Source organism: Saccopteryx bilineata, chromosome 5 (assembly GCF_036850765.1).
Source record: "Saccopteryx bilineata isolate mSacBil1 chromosome 5, mSacBil1_pri_phased_curated, whole genome shotgun sequence".
NCBI lineage: Eukaryota > Metazoa > Chordata > Mammalia > Chiroptera > Emballonuridae > Saccopteryx > Saccopteryx bilineata.
The window spans coordinates 225,227,693-225,251,553 of NC_089494.1; the positions used below are offsets into that span (position 1 = coordinate 225,227,693).

Here is a 23,861-nt window from a genome sequence, read left to right on the forward strand (position 1 = left end):
CTAAAGGGCCCTCGGATAGGAGTGAAGTTAGGAGTTTTCCAGAAAATGCCTGGGGGTGGAGGTGGACAGAGGCTGCACCAGCTGTACTAGAACTGTCCTTTCCAGCTGAAACTTCTGTTAAAGGAAGCAGTAAAATTTCACCTCAATAAGTTATATTTTAAAGGAGAGCAATGAAGAGCCAAAATGCAGCCAGTGGGCTGGTACCTCCTAGCCTTTACGGTGAAACTTGCTAAGGCTCCTCACTGCTTATTTGGAGGCTCCTGGCTTGTCCAGGGGAGTGAGAGGCGGAAGAACAGCATTCCCAGAGAATATCCAGACAAGCTGTGTTGCAGTGCTCTAGCAGTTACACAGCGAGAAGCCAGGGTGACCCAAGTGTCCAGGGCATGTGACCTTACTGACAAATCTGGCAGAGGATAATTTCTTCAGCCCTTTCTCTGCCCCACCCCACCTAACGTAGGGACATACCAGGGGAGTATAAATCTCCCTTTAAGCTTCTGGGATTGTATGGGGCAGATCCCACTGGCTTCCCTAGGGCTTGTCAGCTGGGGCTCAGGGAGAGTTGGTGGGGATAGGAGAAAGAGCTTTTATACATACTTGCCAGACACAAGCAAGATCCCAGCTGCTAGGCTCTGCTGATCTCCCTCTACCTTCATAATGGGATTCGCCACACACATGACATAAAGCAGTTTTTTCCGCTTGCAGATCGTGACCCATCAGTGAGTTCTGAATATAATGTAGGGGTCACAACCAGCATTTTCTTTAAAAAATAAAAAATAGGACAGAAAATATCTTAAGGCATCGCATTTAGTAAGGGTATCATTTCTTAAAACTTTTCTTCTGCCTGACCAGGCGGTGGCGCTGTGGATAGAGTGTCAGACTGGGATGCGGAGGACCCAGGTTTGAGACCCTGAGGTCGCCAGCTTGAGCACGGGCTCACGTGGTTTGAACAAAGCTCACCAGCTTGGACCCAAGGTCACTGGCTCGAACAAGGGGTCACTTGGTTTGCTGAAGGCCCATGGTCAAGGCATATATGAGAGAGCAATCAATGAACAACTAAGGTGTTGCAATGAAAAACTAATGATTGATGCTTCTCATCTCTCAGTTCCTGGTCTGTCTCTGAAAAAACAACAGCTTTTCTTCTGTGTATTCCACATCACAATGCAAAATGGATTTCTTACTATGGGCCACGTTAAAACACTTTAAAAGTCATGACTTAAATAAACAGGACATTTGTTTTCTCTGCACCGTCCTTGTAACTCAACTGTTAAGAATACAGACTTATAAGTTCACACGTCCAATTCCAGTTTAAGCATAGACTGCTTTGCAGATAGAATGAGTAGTAGCGTCCTCACTGGTTACACTGAAGTTCACTGGAGGGGGCATGGCTTTCATGCTCACGGGTTCGTAGCCACACAGGAACTAATGGGACAAGCCTTCTCTCCAAGACACCTCAGGCTGCAACACTCCTTCAGGTTGCCACAGTCTGGCGAGTGGTCTACTTTCCTGACCAGGAGTTATTACATGACTGTTATTTTCCTCTTGAGTTACATGAGGTCTTTACATTTCTGGATACTAACTCTTTATCAGATATATGATTTGCAAATTCTCCCATTCAGTAGGTTGTCTTTTCATTTTGCTGATGGTTTCCTTTGCTGTGCAGAAGCTTTTGTTTGATGTAGTCCTACTTGTTTATTTTTGCTTTTTGTCATCTTTGCTTTCTATGTCAAGTCCAGAAAATCATCCCCAAGACCTATGTCAAGGAGCTTACCACCTATGTTTTCTTCTAGGCGTCTTTCACTTTTAGGTCTTACAGTCAAGTCTCTATCCCATTTTGAGTTAATTTTTGTGTACGGTGTAAGGTATTTTTGTGCAGGGTGTGAATAATGGTCAAGTTTGTTTTGCAGGTGGCTGCCCTATTTTCCCGGCAGTTTATGGCACTTTTCTTTATCTTATTAATTACTTATCTGCAATAGCAAGATTTAAGAAGATCTTGTTGCAGCTACAATACAGAGAGGGCTGAAATCACTGCCCGGTCTCTGGTTCTCCTCCTAACTGGTCCTTCACTACCCAGTCGTCTCTATACTACAGATTTCTAAAGTTCCCACTTTGAGGCACTTCCAGCCCATTGAATTTATCTACAATTGTCATAGAAGCCACTTTTTTCAGTCTTCATCTTGTTAAAAAAAAAACCTGGAAAACACATTTATAAAAAAAAATACAAAACTCCCTTTATACGAGTAAGGGGGTGTTTGCCATGTAAAAACTTGCCATGTAAAAATTCTTGGCACTTCTTTCTATATTTTTTACATGGTGTATTAACTTTTTACCATATAGAAAAATATGAGCTCTGTTAAATGTAAGTATTTATTTTCCAACCAGAATACTTGACAAGAACAGTATCTGTTCTTGTCACTAGTGGGTTAGGGTAATTGGTACCAAACGCTCTGTACTGAGAGCTACGTGATCTGAAGAGCAACAGCTCAGTTGCTAAGATTCAGTATTTCTGTGCTGTAGTGTGTTTCTGCTTTGGTTACACACAAAACCCTTAAAGAATCCAGAACTTAGGAAACACAGGCCAAAGACCTATTACTTTTATGAAAAAAACAAACAAACCCAAAACCCCATTACAGCCACTGAATCAAATTAATATTTGCACCATTATTAAAAACCACTTTAAAATAACTTTAAAAGTCAGCACCAGCATAAACCATTTCTGCCAGCAACTTGGGTAGCTGTAGGGAAAAGATGCTTATTGAGCCTATTTGTTTTGTTTTATAACATTTATATGAGAAAAACACGAAGATACCTGGTTTTCTCTCACTAATCGTGACAATGTGGGGAAATCCTAGAAAGAAAAAAAACAGGCATTCCAAATTAGTAATGTTAGACCTTTTTTATAGAGGAGGAATTGGCCTAGATCTTATGCGGTTTTCAGAGTCCCAGCGCTGGCAACAGGAAGCGGAGAAAATAAAGGGTGTGTCTGAAGCGGAGACAGAGGCTTAGTAACACCGGGTGCTGGGAGCAGGGTTCCCTGTTGGCTAGGCAGCACTGCTCTAGGAGGGTCACAGAAATGTACATACTACGATCTGGGCTCTTCTAATTCAAGATCTGCTTTATTATAAAAGAAAATGAAAAGGAAACTACCTGTTTGAGATTGTAAATTTTTTCTAGTTACAAAGGTGAAATCAATAATCATCAGCTTTGCTCTTACAGGAACCCGGGATAGAATAAACAAACATGGCTTCATGTACTCTTTTTATTTTTTTTTTTAAAGTCATTATCATAAGCCTTAAAATATTCGTATTCTGTGACTCAGTCCCACTTCTAGAAATTTATGCTAAAGGTGTATGTATGGAGGGGTTACAGGTAAATTTTATTCTTCTGTGAATTTTTGTATATTTTCTGAAGTTTCTATGAGCATAGTTTGCCTTTTTAAATGAGAGGTAAAGTTAGGACAGTGTTCACTACTGGCCTCAAACCAAGGAAACTGAAGCTCTTCTTAACCCATCCTGAATCTCATCATGAGATGCACAGGTATGGGCAGCAGGTTTTGTCAAGAGAACAACAGAGGCACTTGACACTTATGTCCTCATGACTTCAGTGATGAACCCTTAGCCCCCAGAACAAAGGATGGGTATTGGCTTTAGACTCAACATTTTTCACGATGAGGCTGTTGCAGAAAGAACCGCTGGACTGGGCTCCTACACAGGATCCCAAGCATCAAGCCTACCTCGCACTGGGTGGCACAGTGTGGCAGTCAAGTATGTCTTGGCAAGCAAGAAAATGCTCAGAATTGCCTGACCAGTGGTAATTCAAGTAGGTAGAGCATCAACCTAGGGCCCACTTAGGGCCCCTGTTCAAAGCCCCAATATCGCCGGCTTGAGCGCAGGTGCACCAGCTTGAGCGCAGGTCGCTGGCTTGAGCCCAGGGTCACTGGCCTGAGCAAGGGGTCACCGGCATAGCCTGAGCCCCCAAGTCAGTGCTTATGAGAAGCAATCAATGAACTAAATTTAAGCAACTGTAAGTTGATGCTTCTCACTCTCTCCCTTCCTCTCTCTAAATTAAAAAAATAGAAAGCTTGACCTGTGGTGGCGCAGTAGATGGGCCGTCGACCTGGAACGCTGAGATCTCCAGTTCAAAACACCAGGCTTGCCTGGTCAAGGCACATATGGGAATTGATGCTTCTTGCTCCTCCCTCTTTTCTCATTCTCTCTCTCCCCCCTCTCTAAAATGAATAAAAATCTTAAGAGCCTGACCTGTGGTGGCGCAGTGGATAAAGCGTCGACCTGGAAATGCTGAGGTCGCCTGTTCGAAACCCTGGGCTTGCCTGGTCAAGGCACATATGGGAGTTGATGCTTCCAGCTCCTCCCCCTTCTCTCTCACTGTCTCTCTCTCCTCTCTCTCTCTCTTTCTCCTCTCTAAAAATGAATAAATAAATAAAAAAAAAAATCTTAAGAAAAAAAAGAAAATGCCCAGCACTGAAGCACAATTTACAAGGGTATGAGTGAATGAGGGTAGCCAGTGGCAGGAGAGAATGATGTATATTCCCAAGCATACAGAAATATACACTAATTTAAAATACATAAGCTTAGAGAGAAACTGACAGGAAGAAATAAGAGGATGTATATTTATGTAAATATTCAGTTAAGAGTGATATAAAAATTGCTAGTTTTAATCCAATTAAAAAGTCTGATGTACCCCTTGTACAATTATAAAAATGTGGCCAGTTCCGAGTTGCTGACTCAGTGCCGAGAACGCAGAGACTACTTCCCCTTTTCTTGCAGGTAAAAAGGGACAGTAATGGATTTCATAAGATAGAACTCTTGCCTGGAGACCGGGACAACCTGGCCATTCAGACCCGAGGTGGCCCAGAGAAGCATGAAGTAACGGGCTGGGTGCTGGTGAGTCCCAGGGGCGGGCCAGGGTCTCGTTGTGCGGATGTGACGCAGAAGGCCAGGCAGAGAAGCCGGACGTGCTGCCAGGCTGGACGGCCCCGGAGCTGCCGCTCCACTTTCGGAGGGAACTGAGAAAAAGAGCTGCGGTGTATTGGGTGTTTTGGAAATGACAATACACGAGAACTAATTTTTTTTCTAAGAGCTCAAAGCAAAATTCTCACAAGCAACTAAATAACCCAAGCATTAATTACTTTGATCAATTATTGTTTTTCTTTTACTTGACCTTTGGCAGTGTGGATACTCATGGATCATAAACCCTAGCAAGGTCCTCCTCAAACCCGTGTATGTACCTCTCCAGTTTTTAAGCTCAGCAATGTGACCCAAAGTTGTAACATTTCCTCAGGGTATGAATCTTCTAGCAGACCAAATATGGTAGCTGTATAATTCTCCCAGCATAGAACTGGCACTGTCTCTAGCAGTATCTTTGCTGTGAGTTCCCTGGTCATCCTAGGAAATAACTTAATTGAAACCATTAGAAAAGAACCACCGTATCACAGGGACACTAAAGATCCTGTTTGCTTCGCAGTTGTCGCCTCTCAGTCGGGAGGACGCGGGAGAATACGAGTGCCATGCGTCCAACTCCCAAGGACAGGCTTCAGCATCAGCCAAGATCACAGTAGTTGATAGCTTACGTGAAATACCAGTGAATAAAGGTAGGTAATAAATCTCACAACCGCTTAAAAATGACTAGTGCTTTTTCTTCATAAAGAACATGAACCAAGTAGGTATCAAACATAGCTCTTAATGAAATTCTGTAATGTTCAGAATCCACAAGGGCATTAGTATGTCATCAAAATGTAGAGCACAGGCTCCCGAAGTACATTTGGAGGCTTGATGGAATGCTATTATTCTGACCTAGATGTTTATACATCAGAGACAAAAGCTCAAGCATGACTGGAATGGCTTATATTTCCCCTAACTTTGTATCTAGCTACATGACATTTTTCCTTAGTGTTGTGACTATTACGTTTCTTTTTAAAAGAAACAATTGCAGGCCCTTCACTTTGAGCTTTTATAAGAAAAAGCCAGAAAGGAGAGTATTCTGGCAAGTACTCTATTCTGCCTCTATCCACTCTGTTGTCAAAAGCTGCCTCTTAAGAACCCATCCTGGTAGTCTCAGAATAATGCTACTTTACATTTATCTAGTTGTTAGAATGATGTCTGGATCGGCGTTCCCTTAAGCCAAAAATAAGAACAAAATTTACTGTCAGCATTTGTCAAACCACTCCTCTGGGTGGGTCACTAAGCTACGGTATGAAAGGAAGAAATGTCAAGGAAAGCGTTTGATCAGATTCTCTTCAGCCAAGATGTGTAAAGCTGGGGAGGAAGCAAACCAAGCTGCAGCTAAGAGTCGCATGCTGGAGCCTCAGCGCTGCCATGATTAATTCCACTTTAGATTCTGAATGAGAGCGGGGTGGCAGCGCACAGTTCCTTAGCCTCTCTGGCTTTCAGCTTGCTTGTCTGTGAGATGTGCTCTGCAGTTCTGTAATAAGGCCCATCTCTTAGACATACACCAGCACGCCAAAATCGCCTTCCACATCTAAATTCATGTAGCTCCGATTCCAAAGAGCACTCCACCATTACATTTCCCTTATCTCCACATTTTAACATCATTTATTTGGAAACACTAAACAACCTAGACATTAGAAAGTTAACCACGTACTTGTACGTAACTAATTTTTATCCTTTTTTTGAACAGGTGAAGGTGCCAAGCTATAAACCTGAAGAATGTATTAGTCTGCATAGTTCAAAGTAGCCACGGATAACTACAACCCCTGTTCTTGCCTAATAACCAGTCTCTCTTCATCCAGTCCACTAACACCTTAGTTATAGTCACTGGTTTCACACAGTGAAATACAAAATAAAGATAACACATCAAGACTATCTACAAAAATTTATTTTCTATTTACAGAAGAAAAGCATGCATATCATCAACCAAATAAAATGCTTTTTCTCATGTTATTTGTTGTTTTTTAAAGCCATATCATAAAAACAAAAGACAATTACAAGTATCTTGTGAAGAATCTTTCAAAGGAGCTAAACACTCATCATTCGAGGCGCAATACTCATAGACATAAGCTCCTGAAACAACAGTTTGCATGCATAAGGCATTCGCACCAAAGATATCTGAAAGGGAAAAAAAAAAGTCATTAGCAAAGTTGTATTGAAACAAGCCTACTTCCCTATCCCAGAAAAAGGTAAAGACTTGGTACTGGAGATGATGAATAAATGAGTAGGCCAACAGTACTCATCCTACTAACTTGGCCTTCAGTGATTCTTACGCTATTTTAATAGGCTTTGGTGTTTCACCCTTTCTGCCAGACAACATTTATATTCACCCTTCTTAAGTAAAAGGTTTTTAAAAACTTACTTTATAAATTCCTGTACAAGGCTTTTTCCAAAAGATCAACAGCTTAGAGATATGACCACAGAAAAATTTAAACTGATTTTTAGAAAAATCAGACTTTTTTTCTCATTTAAAACTAAGAATCTTATAGAGGCATGGTATTCAAAATTGTGAAAATGTCCATTTGTTCATCACACTAAACCTGCCTGGGTGGTCACACTAACATGGCTGTATCCTAACAAGTATCAACTGCCAAAGTGCACTATACACACCTGGGTTTTATTTCGACAGCCCCTGCATTCATACGTATGGGTCCTGGTGTTAGCGATCGCCATTATGCCACAGAGATTGCAAACGTGAACCTGATATGGATCTGACGCCTCAAACAATCTTTCCCTTAAAAACTGGGCTGCCCCATGGGCAATCTGACAGTCTCGTTCCATTTCTCCAAAACGCAGGCCACCATCACTGGAAAAGGAAAAACACAGATTATTTTGTGTTATTTCTATATCAACACCACCTTGACTAATGGCAAAGGTAAAGAATAATGACTCTGATTTGTATAACCTAGCATTCTCTCCACATGGTGTGAAGAAGTCTACCAACTATTTGATTTGCATTAGAAGATCCCCAAATAGCGTCAACACATTAGATTCTCATACATAGCAAAAAATTTTCCTCATAAAATACAGTGAAATACAGAGAAGAGTCTCATGCTATTGTTTAACTTACTAGAATTCAACTCTATACTCAAAACAGATTAATAACAAACTTTGATCTAAATAAAGCAGCTTCTCCACGAATGAGTATCCCCAGCACTCACACCTGAAATGACCAACGCATGCTAGCGAAAGCAGTGAAAAGAACAAGTGAATGATGACAGGTTGCCCCGCACAGAAGTGAAATAAAATACACTGTTCAGGTGGCCAAACAGGTGTACGGTGATGGCTTCGTGAACATTCTTAACACAGTAACATGAAATCATTTAAGTGTCTAATGTCATTACCAGAAAACAAATCATTGGTCAACTGTGAAGGGTGCTAGACAACCAATTCACAAACTGGTAAATAAAGGGAAAGAATTAAGCATTTATCCTGCTTTTACTGTATGAACTATGTAACCAGGTAACCAGTTGAGGAAACAAAATTTCTCTTCTATAAAGGTATTCCAGCTAATAAATGAAAAAGGTATAATAAAATTAGAATCTCATCATTTGCAATCCCTATTTAATTAAGGGCTTCGGGTATGGATCATTAATAGCTGCTAAAATCAAGAGACAACCAGATATTGGAAGTATATCATATCACCTATGAAGAAGCATCACTGTGAAATAACAATGCCCATCCTCTCGTCAAGGCTCAGATCTAACTAGCTAATTACAGGAAAAACAGGCACACACAGCCCAAGAATGCAGTGATCCAGACGGCAAAGGAATGCCCTCCAGACGGCAAAATCCAGACTCTGAGAAACCCTCCAGGATAAACAAGCCAGTTTCTTCAACAAATAAATCGCAAGAAAAAATGTTAGCACCCTACAGAGTTAAAAAAAGAGACATATCAATCAACTGCAAAGCATGTACCTTATTGTATCTTGATTTAAAATTATACAATAGATAGGGGAATTTGAACACTGCATAATAATGATATTAAGAAGGTGTATGGTGGTTTCTTAATGTTTGATGCTTCTCATCTCTCTCTCTTCCCATCTGTCACTGTCTATCCCTGTCTCTCTCTCTCCATATATATAAAAGAAATATTTACAGAAGTTATATGTTTGGGCTATGCTTAAAAATAATCATTGGTCGGTGGTGGAGCCATGAGTTGATAATTAATAATTACTGAAATGTGGTGAGAAGGATGGGGGTTTTATTGTACCATTAACTACACTTCTGTATGTGTTTGAAATTTTTCAGTTAAAAAGGCTAATAACACCAATGATAATTATGCAGCTCGCTTACCGGGATCTACCCTCCATCGGTTGTCTGTTAAGGATCTGAATAGGTCCCCTAGCACGAGAATGAATTTTATCATCCACCATATGCTTCAAACGCTGGTAATAAGTGGGGCCAATGAAAATTTGTGATGTGATTTTCCTACCAGTGAACCCATTGTACAGGACCTGAAACACATTTTAAAGCACAGACTTAAAAATATTAAACAAGTTCAAAGAATTTATGTGCATATAATATACAATTCCATTTATATAAAAATCAAAGGACAAAACTAACCAATACTGTTAGAGTTATTAGAATTACTGTTAGAGAGTAGTTATCTTGGAGGGGGGGAGGTAGTTACTGGAGGGGGACACATCACAGGGTACCTAGGAAAATAAATAGTACTAGTAACTTAATTATTTTAGGATCTGGAGGCCAGTCACTCACGTATATTTACTTTGTGAAAATTCACCAAGTTATACATTTATCATTTGTGCACATATCTGCAATATATGTTATACCAGTAGCTTTCAATCTTTTTATACTTGGGGACCAGTGAAAATATAAGAATTATTTTGGCAACTGCTAAGGCAGAAATCACCCTAAGTAAGCGTAAGTAAATTCAACAAGATCACTGGGTCTATAATCTTCATACAACATCAGGGTGACTAAATCTTTTACAGACAGGCACAAAATATCTAGCAAACTGGTCCTCAGACCGGCAGTTGAAAAACACTTGTATGTTACACTTTAATAAAAGGTTTAATTATTTAAGAATGAAACTACACATGTATAAAAAAAATACATGTAACAAATGTAAGCAACATTAGTAAATGTAAGAGCAAACATACCTCATTTCCTCTGAGATGGTAGCCGTAATCATATAAAAGGTTAGAAATCTTCTGCACATTAACAGCATCATTAAATGGAGTGGCATCACCAATTTCACCCTTGTTAGCTGAAACCTTTAAAAAACAGTAGTCTTTAAAAGGCTGCCTCCTTCTATCTCCCCTTAGAAATCTGTATCAAAAACATATTCACTTAAAAAAATGCTTTCTAGGCCTGACCTGTGGTGGCGCAGTGGATAAAGCGTTGACCTGGAAATGCTGAGGTCGCCAGTTTGAAAACCTGAGCTTGCCTGGTCAAGGCACATAACATATGGGAGTTGATGCTTCCTGCTCCTCCCTCCCTTCTCTCTCTCCTCTCTCTCTCTCCACCCCCCTTTCTAAAATGAATAAATTAATAAAAAAAAATGCTTTCTAGAAAAGGAAAAATTCTGAACTTAAAAAAATCTGTTATGGAAAGCTATATCATAAGGTGCATTTTATTAACACAGTATTTATAACTAATTTAACTGAAATATAAAAAATCAACGATAACCCTTCCAATATAAAGCTACCATGGGAAGTTACGAGAAAAAAAAAAAAAAGAGAGAGACTCCCAAATACTACCTATGGCTCAAAGGAAAAAAACACTTTAAAGATGCACACACAGCTAATATGCCTATAAAATTAACTTCACAATGAACTAACCACCAAAGAATTAACTCCTCATAGAAAAGAACTAGTCAAAAGGATAATCAAGATATATATGTATAAGCTGGATGTAGTAAATGTTATAAAAATTCTGACTTAGCCTGAGACCAGGCAGTGGCTCAGTGCATAGAGCATCAGAGTGGGACGAGGAGGAACCAGGTTCAAAACCCCAAGGTTGCTGGTTTGAGTGCAGGCTCACCAGCTGGAGCACGGGATCACTGGCTTGAGCATGGGATCACAGACATGACCCCATGATTGCTGGCTTGAAACTCAAGGTCACTGGATTGAGCCCAAGGTCGCTAGCTTGAACAAGGGATCACTCACTCTGCTGGACACCCCCCTTAAAGGCACTTATGAAAAAGCAATCAATGAACAACTTTTTAAAAAGCTGCAACAAAGAATTGATGCTTCTTATCTCTCTCCCTTCCTGTCTGTCTCTATCTGTCCCTCTCTTTAAAAATAAATATATATATATATATAAATATATGCATAATCATAACCAATTTAAAAGGAGGAAAATAAGTATCATACTAGCCTTTTCCAAAGTACCCTAGCTCAAATATGAGAGAAATAACCTTTCATCATTTTGGAAGGAACATCACTTGGAACCCATGGTGTTAAAGAAAATCTTTTACCTTTCCTTGAAGACATTCGATCAAGTGACCAATAGTCATACGAGAGGGGATGGCATGGGGATTTATGATGATATCAGGGGTGATGCCCTCACAGGTGAAAGGCATATCCTATAAAGCAATTTTTAGAAAGAAACTTAAATCTCTTAAGCTATGAAAGTAGAACTGACCCCCCCCCCCATGAATTTTTCTATGTCCTAAATTCTGTTCAATACAGTATGTTCATATACTTATTCAACACTAAAAGTAAAACTCAAGCCTTTATCACCTTTAGGCTCTAAGTTAAAGTAAATTTTAGCCAGACTAGTGGTGGCGCAGTAAATAGAGCGTCGATCTGGGTGGGACACTGAGGTTTCAGGTTTGAAACTCACCAGCTTGAGCGCAGGGTTGCTGGCTTGAGCAAGGGGTCACTGCCTTGGCTTGAGCCACGCCCTGCACACCCTCTCCACTACCAATCAATGAACAACTAAAGTGCCCAACTATGAGTTGGTTCTTCCCATCTCTCTCTCTTCCTGTGTCTCTCCCTCTGTTCCCCACCCAAAAAAAAAAAAAAAAAAAAAAAAAGCAAATTTTCATTTAATAAAATGTTCAACAAAACTCTGGGTTAGGAGTGAGGAGGATAAAAAAAATACCTACCTCTTGTCTGTACTGAATACCACAAGTACCCTTCTGACCATGTCGGCTGGCGAATTTGTCTCCAATCTGTGGGATTCTAACAGAGCGGACCTGAATTCACATAAAAATAGGTTGGTGAAGTTAATCTGGTGTACTTTCTATAAATAGAGATATGCCGTGCTATACTCACCCTTATTTTACAAAATTTATACCCTTCCTGGTTGAGAGTTAGCATGACCTGGTCCACAATGCCCGTCTCACTAGTTCTGAGAAAAGTGCTACAATCTCTCTTGGTGTAGCGTCTGTTAGTGCTCTCTAATTCATCTTCATTTTCAGGCAAGGTGACTGTTTTGCCTATAATGACATCATCTCCTGATACACGAACCCCGGGAGCTATCAAACCATCGTCATCCAGCTTGTCATAAATGGCATGCCTCATACCTGTGAGGAAACACACGTGGAATTTTCTAAAATGGTTCTACCACACAGACAAGTATTTAAAATGTCACCTAGAACTCCTCACAAAGATTAAAAACCAAATATATAAATCAATTCCAAGTCAGAGAAGTCCACAGGAATCTCTAAAACACCAGGGCCAATAACATAATACTCTTATTCCAAGTATTACAAACTATTCTGAACGCTGTATAAAGCACTGGACTGAGCACTGGCAAATCAGATTCTCCACTTGCTGGGTGACTCTGGCTAAGTGTGTTGCCATCTTCTGACCTCTATATTACATGAGAAAATATCCAGGCTCTCTATACACATCCTGCCATGAAAATTATGAATTTTATCTTTGTCATCTTAACTCCACTGGACATCAATTTACTACTACATAGAACCACCCAGAAAATGAAGTAATATGAAGATGTCTAGGGAAACAAAGCACATCCTACTTCACGCTATGCTATGAGAAGTCAGAACTGAAGCCGAGACACCCCATTTCCCTGGACTTTCCATACATACTACTGTATTCATATTTTTTAAGTGTCTGTGAAAATAACCAGAAATAAGTTTGAGTTTTTTAAAACAGACAAAAAATGCTAGATATTCTCTCATTTATTTGTTAAACGTACACAAATACTATAACTAGGTAAATATTATGGTCACACCACAGTGTGAAAAGTGGAGGGATCCCAAACAAATAATAAACTGAAGAACAAGACACACACAGTACAAGTGAAAATGAATCTGAGGTGTCCCATGAAATTATCTGACCGCTCTGATTCCAAATACCCTCCTCAAAGCAGGATCTACCAGGATGGAACTCATACCAAGCCTATTCCTAGGTACAAAAACTTTTAGCAAACACATATTCTCTTAAATATGAGCTACAAAATGACATAAAAACATACTCTCACATGGCAAAAAAATCAAAGGGGGGGGAGGACAAAACCTAGAAAAATTAATTAGCAAAACCATGGTAAGTTACCTTTGAGTTCCATTATATAAATGTCAGTATCACTTACCCTGGCATGTTTCACGTGTAGGCTTCTCAAAAACTTCTTCTTGATCAAATCCTTTTTTAGACTCCTGTTCCTTGTATGATCGATAGAAAACAGACCTAAAAACACATGGTTCTGAAGGTAACTTCTCTTCTCCTCTAATAATAGTGTTTAGGACACATCAATAATTTTTACTTAATTGATATTTGGGAAATAATTTAAACCATGAATCTAGGGTAAGAGTTAACTGTATTAAGGGTCAGACTTAAGTCCTAAATGCTATTACATGGGCCACACATGTACCATTTGACCCATAACATCAACAAAGCTGAACTTACATATAAGAACAGAAAGGACCCAATGTCACTGAGTCCAACCTCCTGCCCAAAATAAGAATCCTTCCAAATTACCTTCATAAACGGTCACCCAGGATCTGTTCCAATAGTTCAAGTGAGAAGTTTGTGATATATTAAGCTACAACATCCACCCTCTGGTCCTAGTGCTATCCTCTGAAACTCCACAGAAAAATATCCAGCCTCTTCTAAATTCCCAGTGTTTAACTAGTCTTCATATGCCATAGATTTGAAATTGTTAATAAAAGAATAGTAACAGAAGATCGAAAAGAAAACACATTATAACTTAACAATTATTCTTGGGTCCTATTATGATTTATTTATTTAAGATTATATGTTTCTAGCGTGCGGAGGACCCAGGTTCGATTCCTGGCCAGGGCACACAGGAGAAGCGCCCATTTGCTTCTCCACCCCTCCGCCGCACCTTCCTCTCTGTCTCCTCTCTCTTCCCCTCCCGCAGCCAAGGCTCCATTGGAGCAAAAAATGGCCCGGGCGCTGGGGATGGCTCTGTGGCCTCTGCCTCAGGCGCTAGAGTGGCTCTGGTCACAACATGGCGACGCCCAGGATGGGCAGAGCATCGCCCCCTGGTGGGCAGAGCATCGCCCCTGGTGGGCGTGCCGGGTGGATCCCGGTCGGGCGCATGCGGGAGTCTGTCTGACTGTCTCTCCCTGTTTCCAGCTTCAGAAAAATGAAAAAATAAAAAAAAATAAAAAAAATAAAAAAAGATTATATGTTTCTATGTTATCTAAATGCAAACATGCATTTGCTTACAAACAAATGGGGGGCTAAAAAGATTAGCATCTGGAAACCCTGAGATATAGGAAGCAGTGCCTGCAGCTGAGCATGGCCGCCAGCCAGGCGCTCTGCTTCCTGCAGCCAGGCATGATTTCACCACACTCCACACGGCACCCACACAACCGCATGTGCAGGACAGCCACAAAGCTTCAGGAATGAGGGCAAACAAATGTCTCCACAGAAAAACTTCTCTGCGGTCAGATCCAAATTTCTTCCAGCCTGACCTTCCAAACTATCAAAATGTTTGGACACATATAAGTCAAACCTATTTTTTGAGAACTTTTTGATTAAAATATCAGTATTTCCGATGTATCTGTGTTTGACAACTTTTATAAATAGCTGACCTGAAAAAGCCCCGGTCCACAGCTGAACGATTCATGATGACAGAGTCTTCCTGATTGTATCCAGTGTACGATGCAATGGCCACGATTGAGTTGATACCTGTGGTGCATTGAAGAGCACACATTAAAGCATCATCCGGAAAATAAAGGAAAACCGCCCCTTTCTTTTACATGAGTTTTATTTTATCATATTTGCCACAGATGTTTTCACGATGGTAACTGTCAAAGTCTATTCCTGTTGGAATAGCAATCTCTGAGGCAACTACTCTGAGGCTTAGTATTTAATACAAGCAACCCCTCAGAACAGACATTCCCAATGTGTTCTTTGCTAGAACTAGTGATTCTATGTTACCTCAGATTTATACAGTGCCTCCCCAAACCAAGTCTCATGATTCTCACAGTAACCCTGTGCCATAGACAAAGTACTGTTATTCTCATGATCAGAATGAGGTAATTAAGTAAGTTATCCATGATCCCAAAGCTGAAAGGCTGTACGCTGATTTCTGGTGTTAGGTCTGAACCTGGTACTACCTTTTCCCAGCCCTACTCTGCTCCTAGATCCTCCCCCTCCGCCACCAAAAGAGCGATATTGTATCTTTGCCATCTCAACCCTATTCTCGGTTGCTACTGCCAACACTACTTTTAATGAGACTGTAAAAAACAAAACAAGTATTTAAAAAGGAAAACACTAGGTTACAATATAAGAAATGATTGTTGCATATGAATGCAGTTTCAATGAACATAATCCATATATATGTGAATCATAAGATTTTCCAAAAATTAAAATACACTCTACTCTAAAGTTGTATTTAACATAATATCTTGATATAAATATTTCAAATGTGGACTAAAAACTATGACTATGGACTATAAGGGAACCAAACTTTGAATGATTGAACGTTTTAATTATCTGAATCTGAAAAAATCTTTCATTTGCTTCCGTAAACTAATTCAATTTTCAAAGAACCCATCCTTTGTGAAAAGACGCACCCGCCATTGACTTCCTCCTTTCTGTGTACAGCAGGATGTGCCAGTTTTTTGTTTTTTTGTTTTTTGTAGTTTTCTGAAGCTGGAAACGGGGAGAGACAGTCAGACAGACTCCCGCATGCGCCCAACCAGGATTCACCCGGCACACCCACCAGGGGCCACGCTCTGCCCACCAGGGGGCGATGCTCTGCCCCTCCGGGGCATTGCTCTGCCGCAACCAGAGCCACTCTAGCGCCTAGGGCAGAGGCCAAGGAGCCATCCCCAGCGCCCGGGCCATCTTTGCTCCAATGGAGCCTTGGCTACGGGAGGGGAAGAGAGAGACAGAGGGGGTGGAGAAGCAAATGGGTGCTTCTCCCATGTGCCCTGGCCAGGAATCGAATCCGGGTCCCCCGCACGCCAGGCCGATGCTCTACCACTGAGCCAACTGGCCAGGGCCAGGATGTGCCTGTTTTAACACGCGGAGTGAGGTAAGGGTGGCAGTGCTGCCGGTCTGGGCTGGGACACTGCAGACACACCCCTTCAAGTCTCTGATCCCCAACCCACACTAGAAACAGCTTTGGAGGAAGCCATGTGTGCAAAGGGCAGGTCCTCCTCCCTGACAACCATACCTGCTCCCTAAATGCCCTGGCAGCTTTCTACAGGCTGTTTTAAACATACTGGCCTAGGGTAGTTGATTCCAGAGTTTGTCTTTAAGCTGAATTCATTCCTAACATTTTAAAGGGTAAATTCACACAAAAACTTAGATTTCAAACTTTTCTTGAAAAATCATATCTGGCATCACTGAGTCTGCATATACACATCACAACCACAGCTGAAGCCCAATAGAGCTAAACTCAAGAGAAAGGCAAACTCTCTCCACTCACCAAATATTCACCAATCCGTCCTAACTCTGTAGGAATCTGAGATCACAAGCCTACTTAACAGATAACACTAAATGCTTGTTCTAACTATAAACCTAGCACAATATAAATACAGACTACAGACTGCACTCTAAAGAAGAAGCATAGCCATGAAGGCATTTCTTCTGAGCACCTTGAAAGGTTTGCGTATTTACGTTGTGCACAGAAAAAGCTAGATTGCTTTGCAAAGGGGGGAAGGCGAGTATGAAACTCTCCGAGGGAAGGGCAGTGTCAGGCGAGATGAGCCTCCAGCTTCCCCCATTTCAAGCCTCAGCTCAGCACTGAAGAGGCTCAAAGTCCCGACCCACTTTAAGTCAAAGTGAACTTTAGTCACAAGAGTCTTTGCACACAGAATATGTCAATCAAGGTTAACAGTATTCTACAGAAGCAGGAATGATTCTAATAAAAAAACCTTCCTTAAGATAAACTGATTGGCCTGTTCCCCTTGGTCAGGGTTCAGAATTTAGCCAATGCACCTGGAATGTCAGGCAAGGTCCAGGGCCAATAATTCGGTCAGGATGGTCAGGAGATTGGTTCCAACAACAGATTGAGTAAAGAAGTAAACAGATTGAGGACAATGGGAGCCAGGTTCCTCACTGTCAGAGAATGCAGTTCTAAAATAAACACTGTGGGGTTGGACTGGGATGGGAAATAGTGATATAGTGATATACTCATGATTGTTTAATATACAGATAAAGTAGACAAAAGGGTGTGTAAGGGTATATGAATATTTTTCCCCTAGTTTTATCAGCTGAGAGTACCTAGATGACATTCTAATAGCAAGGAGCACGTCTAGCACCCGGATTTTGGTTTATACACACTATCCTTCACTAAAAGAAGAAATGGCTGAGTCTGTATTTAGGGAATGAAAGCACAAGGTGAAGCAAAATGCAAAGAAGCAAAGAACAACAAGGACCTGCCTGACCAGGTGGTGGCAGTGGATAGAGCATCGACCTACGAAGCTGAGGACCCAGATTCAAAACCCCGAAGTCACCAGCTTGAGCGCAGGCTCACCAGCTTCAGCACAGGGTCACTGGCCTGAGCGTAGGACCATATACAATCCCATGTCACTGGGTTGAGCCCAAGGTTGCTGGCTTGAGCAAGCGATCACTTGGTCTGCTATAGCCCCCTGCTCAAGGCACATATGAGAAAGCAATCAATGAACAACTAAGGTGCTTCTCATTTCTCTCCCTTCCTGTCTGTGTGTGTCTCTCTCTCAAAAAAACAACAACAAAAAAAACAACAACAAAAAACGAGGACCTATCAAAAGTCATCTTGAAGCCTGACCAGGCGGTGGCGCAGTGGATAGAGAGTCGGACTGGGATGCTGAGGACCCAGGTTCGAGACCCCGAGGTCGCCAGCTTGACCGCGGGCTCATCTGGTTTGAGCAAAAGCCCACCAGCTTGAACCCAAGGTCGCAAGGGGTTATTCGGTCTGCTGAAGGCCCGCGGTCAAGGCACATATGAGAAAGCAATCAATGAGCAACTAAGGTGTTGCAACGCGCAATGAAAAACTAATGATTGATGCTTCTCATCTCTCTCTGTTCCTATCTGTCTGTCCCTGTCTATCCCTCTCTCTGACTCACTCTCTGTCTCTGTAAAAAATAAATAAATAAATAAAAATTAAAAAAAAAAAAAAGTCATCTTGAAGATGCTCCCACTGGGAAATCTGGAACACTTTCAGTATCCAAATAGAAGAAATGATGGAATTAGAAAATCACCATTTGGCAACAATCATCATAGTAAACTAATGGCTGAAAGTTTTGACAATATATGGGATATTTACATTGTCTTAAGTCCTCCCGAAAGACTTATTACTTACTAATAAGTACAGAATACTTATAATTAACAAAACCTGTAGAAACCTGACACCATCTTCACCACAAGATAAAAGTTAAAATCACTACGGGCAGACAGCATATGACTTGACACAACGCACTGAGAATACAGCCTCATTGAGAATACAGAACCGGCTATTTCTGCCAAAAAGTCATAACCTGAATAGACTCATGGAGCAAAAACCCAATTTGAGAAATAATGTACAAAGTAACTTGCCTGAACTCTTCAAAATCGTCATGGTCATGAGAGACAAGGAAGACTAAGCAGCTGTTTCCGAGTGAGAAACCAGAGAGACATGCAGTTAAATGCTATCCACGGTCCTAAATTAGATCCTAGATCCAAGCAGGACATTATGAGGACAGCTGGCAAAATCTGAACTGGGGACTGCTGACCACATGGGTAGCAATGTTAACCCCCACATTTGGATGACTGCAGTATGGAGTCATCCTTTCTCTTAAGAAACATGCACTGAAGAATTAAAGAGTGATGTGGCTTCATGTCTGTCACTTATTCTCAAATGGTTCAGAAAGAGAAAGGGAAACAATAAGGCAAATGTGGTAAAATGTGAACTAGCAAACACGGATAAAGAGTATACGGGTTAGGCCCTGGCCGGTTGGCTCAGCAGTAGAGCATCGGCCTGGCGTGCGGGGGACCCGGGTTCAATTCCCAGCCAGGGCACATAGGAGAAGTGCCCATTTGCTTCTCCACCCCCACCCCCTCCTTCCTCTCTGTCTCTCTCTTCCCCTCCCGCAGCCGGGGCTCCATTGGAGCAAAGATGGCCCAGGCGCTTGGGATGGCTCCTTGGTCTCTGCCCCAGGTGCTAGAGTGGCTCTGGTCGCCCCCTGGTGGGCAGAGCGTCGCCCCCTGGTGGGCGTGCCAGGTGGATCCCGGTCGGGCGCATGCGGGACTGTCTCTCCCCGTTTCCAGCTTCAGAAAAAATACAAAAAAAAAAAAAAAAAAAAAAAGTATATGAGTTATATGTATACTCCTAAACTTTTAAGTTTGAAATTATCTCAAAATTTTTAAAATAATAACATGACTAAGGCACAAAACAGTAACAGAACTAAAAGGCACACAGTCCTTACCAGCCATGCCCTCACCACTTCATGTCAGTGCCAAAGGAACACTTTATTACAAATCCAATCCTTCAGTTCTATTTTTCTTCTCTAGCTATAAAGAAACTAGTATCTATGCATTGATGAAAACATAGAACTGTAAGCATGGCCCAAAGAGATGAGCATACTGTAGAAAACCTAACAGCTTTTGCTTTTTTGTTTCTTTTTTATTTTTATTTTTTTGTGACAGAGGGTCAGAGAGAGGGACAGACAGACAGGAAGGGAGAGAGATGAGAAACATCAATTCTTTGTTGCGGCTCCTTAGTTGTTCATTGATTGCTTTCTCATATGTGCCTTGACTGGGGAACTAGAGCAGACCAAGTGATTCCTTGCTCAAGCCAGCGACCTTGGGCTCAAGCTGGTGACCTCAGGGTCTCGAACCTGGGTCCTCCACATCCCAGTTCAATGCTCTATCCACTGCGCCACCGCCTGGTCAGGCAACAGCTTTTGTTTTTCAAGACAAGAGTAACCCCTTGTAGAGGACTTTAAAAACAAATCATTCTAACCTGTGAGAATCTGCTATCAAAATGTTAGATCCCTTATATATATTAATAGTTAATAATTTAAAGCCACTACTTACAAGGCATACTTTACTAAATAAATAATGTTACACACAAAGCCAAATTCTGTTAATACAATAAGACAACTTTGCCAGAGAACTATGTTCTCTCCTTTAATATTCACCCCTCATACCCTTCTGACTTCTCCGCGCCATTCTGCCTGTCTTCCAGTCTCCTTGATAATCTCCTCCTGCAAACCCCTGATTCATCTCCCAGCCATGTCTCAAATCCTCTCTCCTGATTTCTCTTCTTAGTGCCTAAAGTTCTGTCTGTCTCTGCCTGTATTCTAACTCTGAATTTAACCTCAGCAATTTCATAGTTATCTATACTTACCATTAATATATCAAAATCATCACAGCTCTAGATTTGACCTTCTTTCAAACCACATTTGCAACTCATTAATAGAAGATCACTTTTTAGATGCTCTGGCAGCAGCTCAAAATCAACAGATTGCAAAATGAATTTATCTTATCTTCAGAACCACTTCCTTCTAATATGCTCCCAACCTTAATAACAATCATCTCCCAAGCCAGGAACACCATAAATACTTCTAATTCTTCCCCTCTTCATTGTCACACATCCTATCAGACATCAAGTCCTAGCAAGTGTATTCCAACATACATCTCCCCCTTAGTCTTTTCATTTCTTTAGGGCCTTACCAGTTCTCACTTAGACCACTGCAAAAACCTCTGAATTATCATTGTGCTAATACTAATACTGTACCCGACTCTACTCCTCAGATGACTGCTACGATATTCCTAAAATAAATTTCTAACTGTATTACTTCCTTCCTCAAAAAAACTGGTTTTTGTTTTTTTTTTGCTTAACTGTGTTTAATAACAAGACATATAACCCTACACTTGATATAATCGTTATGCAAAATACACAGATGAATAGTCTTCTCTTAAAAATATAAAATAAGCCTGACCAGGTGGTGGCGCAGTGGATAGAGCATCGGACTGGGATGCGGAAGGACCCAGGTTCGAGACCCCGAGGTCGCCAGCTTGAGCGCGGGCTCATCTGGCTTGAGCAAAGAGCTCACCAGCTTAGACCCAAGGTCGCTGGCTCCAGCAGGGGGTTACTCGGTCTGCTGAAGGCCCGCGGTTAAGGCACATGTGAGAAAGCAATCAATGAACAACTAAGAAGCTGCAATGTGCAATGAGAAACTGATGATTGATGCTTCTCATCTCTCTCCATTCCTGTCTGTCTGTCCCTGTCTATCTCTGCCTCTGTAAAAAAAAAATATATATATATATAAAATAAATAAGCACAATGTGTGAAAATAGGCATTTCCGTTAAATAAATGAAAAAAATTTTAAAAAGAGTTTTGCTTTCCATGTCATTTGAAGGGAAATTATCACTTAAATAATATTCAAGTTTACTAAACAAATTGAAAAACTATTTTAATAAAGTGTTTAGCTTTCATCAGCTTCAAGGTTTATGATGCTCCCAAATTTTGCATATAACTGAACTTTCAAATCTGCTAACACCTGCTAAGTTGGCTCCACTCAGGATTCTAAGGCGTCATTTCTTCTTGCAAATTACTCTTTGCTTCTTCTAACATTTCTGTTTCTTCTTGAGAATGGCTAATGAAAACATCACCAGTTGATAAGGTATCATTAAGCAGTCATCATCTGCAAGCATGATGTCCTCGCAAACAGCTTCTAAATTTTGGAGTTGTTTCTTTTTTATGTCTATTTCTTCCTTCAGCCCTGTGATTCTACTTGTGTTCCATGCAAATCTGTTTATCTTTTGTTGATCTTCAAAGGTAACACTGACATCTTCTGCAGCCGCCTTCTTCATGGTGGCCCCCATCTTAGGACTCCTGAGTGGGTCTTCATCCGCAAAATGAAATTCAACCTGATGTCCTCCACACTATTAGACCAACCTTGACTCCCATGAATTTACACTCCAATCATATCAAACTAACATGACTAATGACATGTGTTCTTGGTTCCAGACCTGCTGAAAACCTGTCTCAAACTCAAATACCCTTTCATCAACTCTAGTCTAAAATGCTACCTCCCCCGTGAATTTGGATCTAGACTCTCAATAGGAATCAATCATCTCCTTCACTCTGCTACCAAAGGACCCTGTACGTCCATCCTAACACTTTCACCATCTCTACCTTTTCATTTAATTGTGTTCCTGTTTCCTACCACATTATAAATTCCATAGAATAGTGACTAGGTCATATGCATTTTAATAACCTTCCCAAGCACCCAGAAAAGCGCCTTAAGCACAACAGCATCTTAAAAAATGTAGAACGAAACTGAACATACCCGCTGGCAGCTCTCTAAATCGTAGATACTCCATAGATCGTGTGGTCACAAGTGGTTTTTGAGGATAATAAAGAACATGGGCCAATGTATCCATACGAACATGAAAGTTGGTGATATAAACTCCCATAGCCTGCTTACCCATAGCGGACTGGTATGTGTTTCTAGGGGACTGAATGTAGAAATAAACAGAAAAATCAATAAAAATTTAATTATTACCAAAGAAATAGACTTTACAGGTTAAATGAGAATAAGATTGGTAAAGTTTGTTTTTTTCTGAAAGGCAAATAAACCCTTTGGAATAATTAATTATGGTTCTTAACAGTGAAACACAAGAATAAGCATGTTAAACGCTAATTCTATAGGAGTTCAAAGCCTTTTCATTAAAAGGCTTTTCTCTCAGCTTGACCAATGGTAGTACAGTGGATTGAGTGTCAGCCTGGGACGCTGAAGTCCAAGGTTCAAATCCCCGAGATCCACTAGAGCATAGGCTCATAGGCTTTAGCGTGGGCTTACCAGCTTTAGCAAGGGACTGCTGGCATGGGATCACTGACATGATCCCAAGGTCGCTGGCTAGAGCCCAAAGGTCGCTAGCTTGAAACCCAAAGGTCACTGGCTTGAGCCCAAGGTCACTAGCTTGAGCCCCTTAATCAAGGCACATATGAGAAGCAATCAATAAACTACTAAACTGAAGTAACTAGGGATTGATGTTTCTTATCTCTCTCCTCCCACCCTCAAAAAGAAACAACTTTTCTTTAAAAACTACTCTTTTAATCTACTTCCCCCAATTCCTCACAAATTAAGAATTTAAAAACAGCTACTAACCTGGTTATGATCAGGAAATGGAATAATAGATGCACAGACACCAAGAATCATTGATGGGTGAATCTCACAGTGTGTATAAGTGGAACAGTAAGCTACTTCTTTCTCCTGTAAATCATCTGGAGTCATTGCAAGCATCACTGTTTCTTCTTCTAGAGTATCGATATATTCTACTACCCCACTGGCCACAAGATCCTGCCAACTGAAAAAGAAGCATTCTCTTAATTTCCTTATTCCCTGAACTCTTTTAACTAACTAGGCATTCTATAATAAAGTATTGTAGAATACATAGGTATTCCTATGCCTATATTTCCTGATATAGAAAGAGCTCTAAATAGGTATATTATTATTAACATTGAAAAAAAGCTAGTTATTGAACATTATTATTATTAGTTTGTTTTGCTTTG

At 40.9% G+C, this 23,861-nt stretch overlaps 2 protein-coding genes and 1 pseudogene across 2 annotated transcripts in view; 1 reads left to right on the forward strand and 2 right to left on the reverse strand.

Moving 5' to 3' along the window:
- The window catches only part of IGFBP7 (insulin like growth factor binding protein 7), an 84,652-nt gene extending 77,740 nt beyond the window's left edge, over positions 1 to 6,912 (forward strand). Inside the window, exons 3-5 of the mRNA XM_066232597.1 lie at positions 4,785 to 4,901; positions 5,482 to 5,608; positions 6,655 to 6,912. Coding sequence (XP_066088694.1) covers positions 4,785 to 4,901; positions 5,482 to 5,608; positions 6,655 to 6,674 — 264 coding nt within the window. The 3' untranslated portion in view covers positions 6,675 to 6,912. The remainder of the gene's footprint in view (positions 1 to 4,784; positions 4,902 to 5,481; positions 5,609 to 6,654) is intronic.
- POLR2B (RNA polymerase II subunit B) overlaps positions 6,835 to 23,861 on the reverse strand; it is a 47,539-nt gene continuing 30,512 nt past the window's right edge. Inside the window, exons 15-25 of the mRNA XM_066232594.1 lie at positions 23,458 to 23,656; positions 22,636 to 22,804; positions 14,958 to 15,054; positions 13,490 to 13,584; positions 12,208 to 12,458; positions 12,039 to 12,128; positions 11,406 to 11,513; positions 10,087 to 10,200; positions 9,260 to 9,420; positions 7,575 to 7,770; positions 6,835 to 7,082 (exon numbers count right to left, since the gene is read on the reverse strand). Coding sequence (XP_066088691.1) covers positions 6,993 to 7,082; positions 7,575 to 7,770; positions 9,260 to 9,420; positions 10,087 to 10,200; positions 11,406 to 11,513; positions 12,039 to 12,128; positions 12,208 to 12,458; positions 13,490 to 13,584; positions 14,958 to 15,054; positions 22,636 to 22,804; positions 23,458 to 23,656 — 1,570 coding nt within the window. The 3' untranslated portion in view covers positions 6,835 to 6,992. The remainder of the gene's footprint in view (positions 7,083 to 7,574; positions 7,771 to 9,259; positions 9,421 to 10,086; positions 10,201 to 11,405; positions 11,514 to 12,038; positions 12,129 to 12,207; positions 12,459 to 13,489; positions 13,585 to 14,957; positions 15,055 to 22,635; positions 22,805 to 23,457; positions 23,657 to 23,861) is intronic.
- LOC136306334 (prefoldin subunit 4 pseudogene) lies at positions 21,769 to 22,168 on the reverse strand (annotated as a pseudogene).